Genomic DNA, 13,354 nt, shown 5'->3' with positions numbered 1-13,354 from the left:
CTAGTCAGGTCATTCATTGCTATAGGATTTTATTATAGCTTATGGTCATGATATTTGAAAGTATTTCTAAATATAACCTACGAACCTGCTGATTATTTATTTATTACTTGTGAATTGATCTGTTAGAATCTCGGTAGACAAAAAATAATTAAACACACGTGCTCATTTCAAAACCAAGAAATTGATACCCCCTAATAATCGGAATAAGAGTTCTTTTAGCTAGTTAGAACTTACCATTATAAAAAGTTTATAGTTTTCCGGACCAAATTAAAGGGAGTCTGAGTAAGTCTGAGCAATTTGTTTGCCTTTAAGATAATCCAAACAAGAAAAGTTATTATTTATTAAGGTGCTTACCCCACCATTCTTTATTATTTTCAGAATTTTGACATATACTTTTTTTACTCCTTGGTTTCCCCAGAAATTCGGTACCAAAAAAATAAAAATAAATCTATTCAGTATTCCACATGTAATAAATGAAAACATGTGACACTAGAATAGAATAATGAAATCAAATTCATGTTTATGCCACTTCTCAGTAGGACCGTTCTATTATATTGCCAGCAAGAGTAGGACAACAGTGATTTTTCATGGCAATATTTTTCTCAGTGATGATATAGATCATAAAGAACCAAACGGCCTTCTAAAAATATATACATAAAAAAACTACAGTGTACATCGTATTGTCGGGGATCATAATAAATTCAATCAATAAACAGGGAAATAATAAAACGTTATGTATTGTCCGTGAACACAAATAGCCATGTTTCAGAAGTAAAACACATATTTAAAACAACAAAAAAACAACATGATTTTTTTTTTCACTTGATCATTCATTAGAAACAATCTTATATTTTTTACCCTAAAATATTTGGTTTTTCTTAACTTCTAAAAGGACAAAAAATAATAATAATAAAGAAGAATATAAAACTCAACTTTTAAAAGCCTCTCATCACTCTATTAAAAAAAAAAAAAAAAAAAAAAAAAAGCCTCTCATCACTTTTCCTTTTTCTCTTTCACTCCCACTAAAAAAAAAGAGACCCCAAAGTCTTTCTTTCAAAAAGCAAACATGTCATCCAATGCATATTCCAACTGATTTTCTTCGTCGTACGTGTGTGTTCTCAACTAAGACTTCAACTTCACTTCTTCTTTCTCCAATCTTCCAAACACACTTAAAAAAATGGAAAAGGAAAGTCAAAACCATAATCATCAGTCATCAGTCGTAGAAATGAAGCTGAGAAAACAACTTGCTGTTGCAGTGAGAAGTATTCAATGGAGCTACGCAATCTTCTGGTCATTATCATCAAAAGAAGAAGGGTATCTTTTTTTTTTCTTTTTTCTCTTTCTTTTTTATAAAACATCCTATCTACACACACAGACACACACACACTAATTGTAACGAATAATTATATTCAGGGTGCTGGAATGGAGTGAGGGTTACTACAACGGAGACATAAAAACGAGGAAGATAGTGCCGACAATGGAGCTCATAACCGACAAGAGTGGTCAGCGGAGAAGCGAGCAATTGAGAGAGCTTTACGAGTCTTTGTTGGAAGATGATAGCTCTGATAGCGCTGCTAATAATAAGAAATCACAGCAATCCTCGTCTTCTTCGCTGTCACCGGCTTCTCTTTCGCCGGAGGATCTCACCGATGCCGAGTGGTATTATTTGGTCTGTATGTCCTTCGCGTTCAAACCTGGCCAAGGGTAAGAAATAAATAATATATATATATATATATATATAATGTAATGTCATCATTTCCGTTTATTTATTATGTTTTCGTATGTAATATATATAGTCTGCCTGGCCGTGCCTTAGTGACCGAGAAACCTGTTTGGCTGGGCCATGCTGAGTTCGCTGACAGCAAAGTGTTCACTCGCTCTTTGCTAGCCAAGGTTCGGAATACAAGTTTCTAGTTTTCAAGTGCTAATTATGAATTGGAAATAAATTAATCAGCAAATACTAATTTTTTCTTTTGATAATTTTTGTTTCATTTTTTTTAACTCGTTTTGTCTCGGGCTAACTTCTCAAGAGCGCATCTATTCAGGTAATAACTTTAAAAAAAAAAGTTCAGATATTTTAGCATAAATATATATGGTCAATATTTGTTGCATATAATAATTACTTCTGTATTAATTCTCTATTATTTATTTTTTGCCTCGCTTGTAGACAGTCGTCTGTTTCCCGCACTTAGGTGGCGTAATAGAGATCGGAGTAACAGATCTGGTAATAAAAAAATAAAAATAAAAACGAAAACAGATATTCTTTTAGTAAACCTTAAAAAAAAGCCTAAATTTGATGTAACTTAAGTTTTTGTTCTTTTTTTATGGTCTAAAATCAGGTTCATGAAGACCCTAATCTCCTTCAACACATCAAAGCTTCATTATTAGATTTCTCAAAGCCCGTCTGCACCGAAACCTTACTTCATCAAACTCCCGATAACGATAAAAACGACAAGGACAAAAACCCAATTCCTCTCAATCAAGAAGCGGACAAGAACAACGAACTCATAGATGTGAGCCATGATGAAAAGTACAGCAAGGCGGAATATTCCGTAGAAGATTCCTTGATGGCCGAAGGCTGGCAGTTCATGGACAACGCCAGCGACTGCATTTCTGGGGCCTTTGGCGATGATAGGACGAAGCAGAATGGGCTGAGAGAGCTTGAGAGATTCAACTACACGAAGATGGGGTCGCTGGACATTGGAGCCGCTGACGATGACTTGCATTACAAGAAAACGGTCGCGGCAGTTCTCAGAGGCTCACCGCGGTTTGTCGAGCAATGTCTCTGCTCTTGCTGCGAGTGCGACCGCGACTCGAGCTTCGCAGCCTGGAAGAAAGGGCTCATTGTCCAGGCCGATCATCGTTCCCTCGATGATCAGAAGAATATTCTGAAGAAGATTCTCTTTGCCGTTCCATTTATGTACGGCGGTTCCTCTCTTGAGCCACTCAACAAAGAGAACGAGAATGAAAATTTCTCTGCTCTCAGGTCTATAGTTCCTTCTATCCACAAGGTAAAACCTTATTCATTCATTCATTTCTTCTTTCGCCGGTTTATTAATCGTATGTTAAGAGTTTTTGTGATTTGAATGGGCTTCTTTAGACCCGCAATGGGATAAATTGAGGAAACTATGCAGATCCCAAATATTTTTTATGCTAATTGAAACTGATTTTTATTTTTATTTTTTATACACATCCAGAATTTTCGTAAAATATGGAGTTTTCAAATTAAAACTGAAAACAATTTTTCTTATAAATAAAAGTGTAAAAATTCAAAAGAATAAATGAACAAAAAATTAGAAAAATAATCAACTTAAACGTTTGATATTGTTAAATGGCCAACTTGGTAAATCTTAGGTAAATAGCCGTACATAATGACGTGGCCTAATGTATAGAGATGACTATTTATCTAAGATTTACGTCCGTAAATATATGAAAATGACTATTTACCTAAGATTTATAAAAAATCGGCTATTTAGTAGTATCAAACGTTTAAATTGAGTATTTTCTTAATGGACCCATAAATGAAACTATAAACCATAACGAATAAATGTTTACGGTCCTGAAGGACAAGATAAAAAGAAAATGGTATTCTACTACTTTATTGACATCGGTTTCTAACATGTTGGATGTTTGATCCCATGTTAGAGTGATAAAGAAATTGTCCTGAACCACACGATCAAGTACTTGAAAGAGCTTGAGGCACGAGTCCAAGAGCTAGAGTCTTGCACCGACTCGATGACTCACATTAAGGCGAGAACTAATGATAAGAACAGCATGAAGAGTCTTGATTGCTTCATAGAACATATTTCGGAGAATTGCAACAGAAAGAAATTGTTGGTGAACAAACGAAAGGCTTGCGATATTGACGAGAAGAACCACGATGACGTGTCTGCTGATCTGGACTTGAAAGTAAGGGTGAAAGATCAAGAGGTTGTGATTGATATGAAATGCCCATATAAAGATTACATATTGCTTGATGTCATGGAAGCAATCAATCATCTTCATATGGACTCTCACTCCGTTCAGTCGTCTACTCTTGATGGGGTTTTCACTATGACCCTTAAATCAAAGGTTTGTTTTCATAATTTGCCCGTTTTTTTTTTCTTCTTCTTTTTGTTTAGGTTTGATTCTCTGATGTTATTATGGGTTTCACTTTCAGTTCCGTGGGACAGCTATAGCGCCGGTAGGGATGATCAAACAAGCACTTTGGAAAGTTGCTGGTCTCAAGTGTTAAGAATACCAATCAAGTTTTGCAATGTGTTTAAATTTTGCGCATGTCCACTTAAATTTATCTTTTTACTACTGTTTTATTCTGGAATTTATGTTTTTATAATCTAGAGCACGTAGTTGGGTTTGAAGTGCGTAAAAAAAACAAGATTAAAGCAAGTTATTAAAATAATAAGGGTATTTTAGTTTTAGTCTCTTTTGCTTTGACTATTTGTTTACTTCTCTTGTAATACTTTAGACACTTTTGCACATATAAAAACTTAGCCTCCTTTTGTTTCTCTTTCCTGTTGTCGCTCGTTTTCGGACAACTATTTAGGAGCCCCAAACAGTTCGACCCAGAGCCGGACCAAGTGGTCGCGTTCTGGCTCGAGCGTCCTGAACTCGATTTCCCTAGCTGTAGATGGTGTCTGATCTCGTCCTTGTACCTGAAAGGGATGGATAAACGAATAACTACAAAGGGGAAACATAGGGGTTGCCTCTGTTTACCTCTTGACGCTCAACATTAGTATGAGTGAGGTGGAAAGGTGTTTAGGGGTTAGAGGCCAAAGATGAGTGAAACGAGTGAAACAGAGGGGTTGTCTCTGTTAACCTCTTCGACGCTCAACATTAGTGTGAGTGAGGTGGAAGAAAGGAGTTTAGGGGTTAGAGGCCAAAGATGAGTGAAACGAGTGACTTAGGAGTACGACAGCGTTTCAGGACTCAAAGATGGATTATCTTGGGAATAGAGAGAAGGCCTCTATATATAGATGAAGTGGAGAGGAAAAGGGCCGGCTGGTTTTGGGCCGACCACTCGGATGGCGGCCGCTTGGCCTTTGGAAGAGCCACCCGGCCAATGGCCGGTTGGTCCTTAGGTGTGCCTCCCGGCCGGTGGCCACTTCGTGTCTGGGAAGACCAATCGGCCAATGGCCGGTTGGATCGTGGGCAAGCCACCCGGCCAGTGGGCGGTTGGCTCTTGGATTAGCCACCCGGTCGGTGGCCGGTTGGCTCTTGGACTAGCCACCTGGCCGGTGGCCGACTGGTCCCCTGGTTGGCCGTTCGACTGTGGCCGGCTTGCCTGTGGCGTGTCATCCGGTCGGCTGTGCGGCCTGGCGGTCTACCGAGCGAGCCCACGCTTAGATGGACCGTCTCTTCATGGGAGAGATGTGGAATCGGCGTATATAATTAGCCCCCCGAGTTTCCTATCGAGCGTAGGTCGAGTGAAAACTCAAGACTTCAACGACATGAATCACCGTGCGATGAGAAAGCCCGGCCATGATGAGGCCCTATGGCATGCATGTTTCTCCAAGAAGCTCGAAGCGTCATGGAAAATGTACTTTTAATGTGGCGTGCGTGCATCCCCACTCTTAGATATTTTTTATTATTATTTTTGTTGCTTTGTCCACGTCTCTCCGTGTTCATCACGTGCCCATGGATTCGGATGACGTGTCCATCTTTGACGGGTCAACATGTGGTGACCACGTTGATGAATTTATTTCGCTCCTTGCCATGCCTTATACAAAGATGGAGGATGTTTGGAATCATCGTTCCATTACCCAAACCTCCTCTCCCAATTCTCTCCCAGCGTTCGGCTTTGGCGTATCTCCGGCGATGGAATTTGGGGAAGAAGATTTGAACGCCGTTGAAGGTTGGCTAATGGACGGTGCCGACGACGCTCCGGCCACCCGCGCGGGGACAAGTAGCCAAATAGCTGCCCGTCCAGCCGACTCCAGCGCCAGATCGGGCTCTTCCCAGCCGGCCGAGGCCAACGCGACTGGCCCGCTGAACGCGAGGGCGTCCGGGCCACCCCCGGCCAACCTAGACGGGCCAACCAGCCGGCCCACTGGCGGCGCTGGTGCCCTAGGCGGTCCAGACCTGGACGCGTGCGCGACCCTCGGTGAGCCGTCCAGGCGACCCAGCGGCGACGGCGACTCCCCTTGCGGTGGCGGCGATCTCCCGGGCTATGGCGACTTCTCAGCGGGCGGCGATAGTCAAGATCTGCGCACGCGAGGGGTCTCCGGTGTTGGAATAGATCTAGGATTAAGAATAATTTATCGCTTCTAACTAATGACGGAATATAAAAAATTCTTGAAAACATGTAACACGATTTTACTACCTAGACAAAGTGCATGAACATAGAATTTAAAATTTAAAAACTATAAAGAACTTTCACTCGGTACCAACCTCGTTTGAAGCTTGAGCGTGGAGAAGCCTTTGGAAAGGTTGAATCGCTCGTTTCCCCACTTAGCTTTTCTCCTCGCGTCTTCTTAATCTGAATAACCACGATAGTTTCTACCACTAGAGTTTTCAAGTTTAGAAAGGATTTAGTGTGTGGGCACTATTAAACACAATGACTTAAGAACTAGTCTTTAGAGCCAAAGAGCTAGTACAAAATGCTAGGTCTAATGAGGACCTAGGTGACAAAACAAAAGAGCAAGAAGAGAGAGAGAGGGATCAGCCAAGTCTATAGAGAAAAACTCTAAATCTCAAAAACTTCTTTCAACATTGTGAATGAGGTGTGGTATTTATAGGAGAAGGGATTGCCTTGAAGATGTAGTTTCCTCTTTTCTATTGAATATCACATATTCATGAGCAAAATCTTTATTTCCAAATCCTATCATAATAATACAAGGGTTGGTAATTTGTTTCCCTTTTTCCTCTAGTTGGCCGTCCAATCTATATATCCTTATCCTATTAATTTGTTTCCTCTTTTCCTTATTGTCAAGTATCTTCATACATCAATGCACAAAATAATTTCCTTCTTTCTTTATTTTGATGATGGCCACGGTTTGTCCCTCTAGAACATGATTCTAGATGTTTATTTATTTGTTCATGACAATACAAGAAAAACCCATGTAGAATTTTCACATAAAATTCCATAAAATGAAATTCAATCCTCAAGACCCAATTCTCATTTATGGCCGTGTGGATCAATTACATTGTCATCATATGACAATGACCAAAATCTTATTTTAACATTTATACAGTCTTATGTCCTTATGGACAAAATTATCTTTTAGACAATTTTTGTAAAATTCGTCTAGTTCAATACTTGAACTTGTTTTGACTTAGCTACTAGTTTCACAAATCCTACTCTAATGACTTGCGGTAGTGACCTCATGGATCCAAATGAACAAAGCTTGAGCTAGCATGCTTGGACACAAAAGTTCACAAACCTTTTCCAAGTTCTAGCTTAATGTCAATTAACTGCACTAAAGAGTTGACACTGAAAATCTCTCGGTTCAAATGAATATATTTTCTACTCAAAATTCTACTTAATTGTGATGAGTGGATCCATTGAATATTATCTGTGTTTACCCTTCATGAATATCATCAACTAGATGGGATTTATAAATTACCATTTTACCCTTCTAGTTGTTATTTTCTCAACTCATTTGTCGCTTGTGAATAAGTTAGAAACAATGTATTGACAATGAGCTAACAAGGTCACATTGATTCATCCAGAAGAATCATGACTCAATTTGGACACTGGCCAGTTTATTTATTCACATTCCAAGGAACAAAGCATGAGGTGATATACATTGCATTTCAGCAATCTTGTACATTAATTCCATATCTACGAGATCTTCACAAAGTTGTTCATGACATATTCATAACTTAGTACTTCATCAATAGGTCTTGTCTATATCACATAGTGAATCTAGAACTATGACTTTCTCAAATGAGAGTACGTAAGCTATGAAACGACATGTTTCATTTTAGGATTGAGGTAAGCATGATGCAATTCATACATAGTGACTTTGAGACAGAAGATGTTAAATGGTTTTGTTCTTACAATGTCTCTAGAAGTGCACTGGTCAATTCAGTATCTTCAGAAGGTACATAGGATAAACTATAGAGTCTCCAACTCTCTATGTCTCATAACCAGACATCAGAGGTTCTCCTAACAATCATACTGAGATCAATAGCCCTTTGATTTTTAGATTGTGAATATTCTATTTTAAGCAAACCATGAGGAGTTTGTTCGTGCAAATCTGTATTTGACTCTTCATTTGTTGTTAGGTTTGTTTAAGGACTAAAGACTAAGGTTTATCATAAAGCTTCAAGCAAACAAGGAAGAATGAATGAAAGTTTCAACTCTTTATTAATTATTAAGCAGTTACAAGCAAGACTCTTCGTGAGACTTTATTACATCAAATGCATAAAGTAACAACTACTACTCTTCTTGTGGGAACCAATGCCGACAAACTCCAACTTGACTCAAAGAAGATGTGAGTAGTCCTTCATGCCTAATCCCTCCCGATGCTGGTCGAAGACTTTGCTGGCTAAAGCCTTGGTGAATGGATCTACCAAGTTGACAACCGTTGAGATCTTCTACACCTCCACGTCTCCGCGCTGCACGATCTCTCAAATCAAATGATATTTCCTCTCAATATTCTTAGAGCACTTATGGCTTCGAGGTTCTTTTGAGTTAGCGACAGCCCCACTATTATCATAATGAAACTTTTGGAACGACTTCGAAATACTTAAGGAATTTTCTAAGTCATACAACCTCTTTGGATGCTTCACAAGCAGCCACATATTCTGCTTCCATTGTGGAGTCAGTAATGCAAGATTGCTTGATACTCCTCCCAACAACAGATCCACCATTTAGGATGAACATAGATCCTGAAGTGGATTTCCTGAAATACTTATCCACAAGAAGAGTTGTAGTCTTTACTTTTGTACATTTGATGTAATAAAGTCTCACGAAGACTCTTGATTTTAATTGCTTATTCATTAATAAAAAGTTGAAACGTTCATTCTTTATTCCTTGTATGAAGCTTTATGATAAAACCTTTAGTCTTTAGTCCATAAACAAACCTAACAACACATGAAGAGACAAATGTAGATTTGCAAAAACAATCTCTTCATGGTTTTCTTAAAACGATATATTCGTAATCTAAGGGTCAAAGGACTATTGACCTCAGTACGATTGTTAGGAGAATCCATAATGTCTGGTTATGGGATATTGAGAGTTGGAGACTCTATAGTTCTTCTAGGTATCTTCTGAAGGTACTGAATTGACCAGTGCACTTCTAGAGAAAAAAAATAAGAACAAACCATTTAACCTCTTATGTCTCGAAGTCACTACGTATGAATTGCATCATGCTTACCTTAATCCTAAATGAGCCATGCCATTTCACAGCTTACGTATTCTCATTTGAGAAAGTTAGAGTTCGGACTCACTATGTGATTCTGAACAGGACCTATTGGTGAAGTACTAAGTTGTGAAGATGTATTGAGTAACTTTGTGAAGTTCTCATAGATATGGAATTCATGTACAAGATTGTTGAAATGCAATGTATATCACCTCATGCTTTGTTCCTTGGAATTTGAATAAATGAACTGGCTAGTGTCCAAATTATGTCGTGACTCTTTTGGATGAAACAATGTGACTTGTTAGCTCCTCGTCAATACATTGTTTCTAACTTATTCACAAGCGATAAAGGAGTTGAGGAAATAACAGCTAGAAGGATAAAATGGTAATTTAGTAAATCCCGACTAGCTGATGATATTCATGAAGGGTAAACACTGATAATATTCTGTGGATCCGCTCATTACAATTAGATTGAATTCTTGAGTAGAAAATAAATTCATTTGAACCCAGAGATTTTCAGTGTCAACTCTTTAGTGTAGTCAGTTGACATTAAGCTAAACTTGGAAAAGGTTTGTGAACTTTTGAGTCAACCTATTTTAGCTCACGCTTTGTTCATTTGGATCCATGAGGTCACTTTCATAAATCATATCGAGTGGGAATAGTTAAACTAGGAGCTAAATCAAAACAAGAACGAGACAAGTTTTACTAAAATTGTCTAAAGGGTATTTTTGTCTTTTTGGACATCGGACGAAATGAATGTCAATAAATTTTTTGACGTTGTCATATGATGACAAATGAAAGTTAAACCACTCGGCCAAGTTAAGTGAATTGGGCCTTGAAGATTAAATTTCATCTCATGGATTTTGTGGAATCCGTGAAGCTGTCTTTTAAAGACCGCATTTTAAACTTGAATAATATTTATTTTGTTCCTTCCTTTGGAAAGAACTTAATATCCCTTGCTCGCCCTCATTAGCAAGATTATTGTTTAAAGTTCATTAAGAATGGAATTCGTATTTCATTTCCTGATAATTCTTTTGTCACTGATGTATGTATGAAGAATGCTCTTTTCCACATGTATCCTACTCAGCCTTCTCTATTAGACACCGAAATAGATAATGATCTTGTTAGGGAGCCAAAGAGGATCAAACTTTCTGATTCCTCCGATCTAACAAACTCAACATATCTCTGGCACTTAAGACCTGGTCATATCAGTCTAGACAGGATTAAGAGACTTGTGAAGGACGGTCCACTCCAAGCCTCTGCAATAGGTTCACTACCTACTTGTGAATCTTGTATAGAAGGAAAAATGACTAAGAGACATTTCACTGCTAAGGATCGAAGAGCCACTGAGTTGCTGGAGCTTGTATATTCTGATGTATGTGGTCCGCTCAGTCAACAGGCACGTGGAGGATACGAATACTTCGTTACCTTCACTATGTTGGAATTGATCTAGGGTTTAAGAAGAAGTTTAACGCTTCGGTAAGCGACGGAATTTTAAAAATTTTCTTTTGACAAGTAAAACGATATTACTAACCTAGACAAAGATCAAGCACATGTAAATAAAAACTATTATGAGCATAAAAAATTTACTCACCTTTTTAGAAGCTTGAACGATGATGAACCTTCGGAAGATTGAAAACGTTCGTCTCCCTCGCAGCATGTCTCTCTTCTTTCCTCGCCAACTCGAGCAACCACGAAAGTTTCGATCACTATAATCACTCGAGAAAATTAGGAATTAGTGTGTGGGCACTTTTAAACACTACGACTCAAGAACAAGTCTCAAAGTCGAAGAGCTAAACTCGCTAGGTCAAATGAGGACCTAGGTGCCAAAACAAAAACGAAAAGAACTTAGAGAGAGAAGGAGAGAGGGGCGGCCAAGCTAGAGAGAGAAGCTCTCAATCTCTAAAACTTGGGATGAATGAAATGAGGAGAATAAGGCCCCTATTTATAGGAGAGGCTTTACCTTCAATAAGGTAGTTTCCTCTTCTATAGAATATCACATATACATGAGCAATATAGCCTTATTTCCTCTTTCATTTGGGCGGTCAAGAGGTTCCATGCATAGCCTTGGATTTGTTTCCTCTTTTATTTGCTTCTCCCTTGACCCATTTGGCCGAATTTCCCTATTCCTCTTTGAGGAAATTTGTTTCCTCTTTTTCTTTTGGCAAGTATCTTCATACATTTATGCACAAAATATTCTCTCTTTTCCTTTGGGTAGTGGGCGCCCAACACCTTCTAGAAAGGGCTTCTAGAAGCTTTTCCATTTGTTCATGACAACATGAAAAAGGCCCATTAAGAATTTTCAATAAAATTATTATGAAATGAAATTAATCCACAAGGCCCAATGATCATGTAATGGCCGAGTGTTATTGAGTCATTAAATGACCTTGTCAAAAAATTTATTGACATTCAGTTCATCCTATGTCCAAAAAGACAAAAATACCCTTTTGACAATTTTCGGAAAACTTGTCTCATTCTTGTTTTGACTTAGCTTCTAGTTTAACTATTCCTACTCGATGTGATTTGTGACAGTGAGCTCATGGATTCAAATGAACAAAACTTGAGCTAAACACTTGGACTCAAAAGTTCACAAACCTTTTCCAAGTTTAGCTTGATGTCAACTGACTCCACTAAAGAGTTGACACTTAAAATCTCTCGATTCAAATGAATTTATTTTCTACTCAAGAATTCAACCAAATTATGATGAGCGGATCCACTGAATATTATCTATGTTTACCCTTCATGAATACCATCAGCTAGTCGGGATTTACAAAATTACCATTTTACCCTTCTAGCTGTTATTTCCTCAACTCCTTTGTCGCTTGTGAATAAGTTATAAACAATGTATTAACGAGGAGCTAACAAGTCACATTGTTTCATCCAAAAGAGTCAGGACTCAATTTGGACACTGGCCAGTTCATTTATTCACATTCCAAGGAAAAAGCATGAGGTGATTGTTGTCAATGGTGCCCACAAGAAGAGTTGTAATCTTTATATTGTACATTTGATGTAATAAAGTCTCATGAAGACTCTTGCTTGTAATTGCTTATTCATTAATAAAAAGTTGAAACGTTCATTCATTCTTCCGTGTCTGTTTGAAGCTTTATGATAAAACATTAGTCTTTAGTCCATAAACAAACTTAACAACTTACGAAGAGACAAATATAGATTTGCATGAACAAAATCTTCGTAGTTTTCTTAAAACGATATATTCGCAATCTAAGGGTCAAATGACTATTGACCTTAGTATGATTGTTATAAGAATCTATGATGTCTGGTTATGAGCCATTGAGAGTTGGAGACTCTATAGTTCTTCTAGGTATCTTTCGAAGGTACTGAATTGACCAGTGCACTTCTAGAGACAAGATAACAACAAACCATTTAACCTCTTATGTCTCGAAGTCACTACGTATGAATTGCATCGTGCTTACCTTAATCATGAAATGAGACATGCCATTTCACAGCTTACGTATTCTGATTTGAGAAAGTCAGAGTTCGGACTCACTATGTGATTCCGAACAGGGCCTATTGGTGAAATACTAAGTTGTGAGAATGTCATGAGTAACTTTGTGAAGTTCTCATAGATATGGAATTCATGTACAAGATTGCTGAAATGCCATGTATATCACCTCATGCTTTGTTCCTTGGAGTGTGAATAAATGAACTGGCCAGTGTCCAAATTGAGTCCTGACTCTTATGGATGAAACAATGTGACTTGTTAGCTCCTCGTCAAATACATTGTTTCTAACTTATTCACAAGCGACAAAGGAGTTGAGGAAATAACAGCTAGAAGGGTAAAATGGTAATTTTGTAAATCCGGACTAGCTGATGACATTCATGAAGGGTAAACATAGATAATATTCAATGGATCCGCTCATCATAATTTGGTTGAATTTTTTAGTAGAAAACAAATTCATTTGAACCGAGAGATTTTCAGTGTCAACTCTTTAGTGGAGTCAGTTGACATTAAGCTAAACTTGGAAAAGGTTTGTGAACTTTTAGTCCAAGTATTTAGCTCAAGCTTTGTTCATTTGGATCCATGAGGTCACT

General features: G+C 38.1%; 1 protein-coding gene across 2 annotated transcripts; it reads left to right on the top strand.

The window, feature by feature from the left end:
• The first annotated feature begins 1,019 nt into the window (after window positions 1-1,019).
• Window positions 1,020-4,418, top strand: ATMYC1 (basic helix-loop-helix (bHLH) DNA-binding superfamily protein). Of its 2 annotated transcripts, XM_089612223.1 has the most exons (8): window positions 1,020-1,314; window positions 1,414-1,704; window positions 1,797-1,893; window positions 2,031-2,045; window positions 2,168-2,224; window positions 2,340-3,011; window positions 3,646-4,071; window positions 4,160-4,418. In XM_089612223.1, exons 1-8 carry the CDS (start codon window positions 1,178-1,180, stop codon window positions 4,232-4,234), a joined length of 1,770 nt encoding a protein of 589 aa, XP_089468349.1. In that variant the 5' UTR covers window positions 1,020-1,177; the 3' UTR covers window positions 4,235-4,418. The 2 variants fall into 2 exon arrangements, with proteins under 2 accessions (XP_089468349.1, XP_089468350.1); XM_089612224.1 differs by lacking the exon at window positions 2,031-2,045.
• The last annotated feature ends 8,936 nt before the right edge of the window (window positions 4,419-13,354 follow it).

Source organism: Urtica dioica, chromosome 4, assembly GCF_054948205.1.
Source record: "Urtica dioica subsp. dioica isolate 48M chromosome 4, U.dioica_male_clone48M_v1_H2, whole genome shotgun sequence".
In the NCBI taxonomy this organism is placed as follows: domain Eukaryota; kingdom Viridiplantae; phylum Streptophyta; class Magnoliopsida; order Rosales; family Urticaceae; genus Urtica; species Urtica dioica.
Note: the sequence above shows the minus strand (reverse complement) of the source record. Positions and strands in the feature narration are given on the sequence as shown.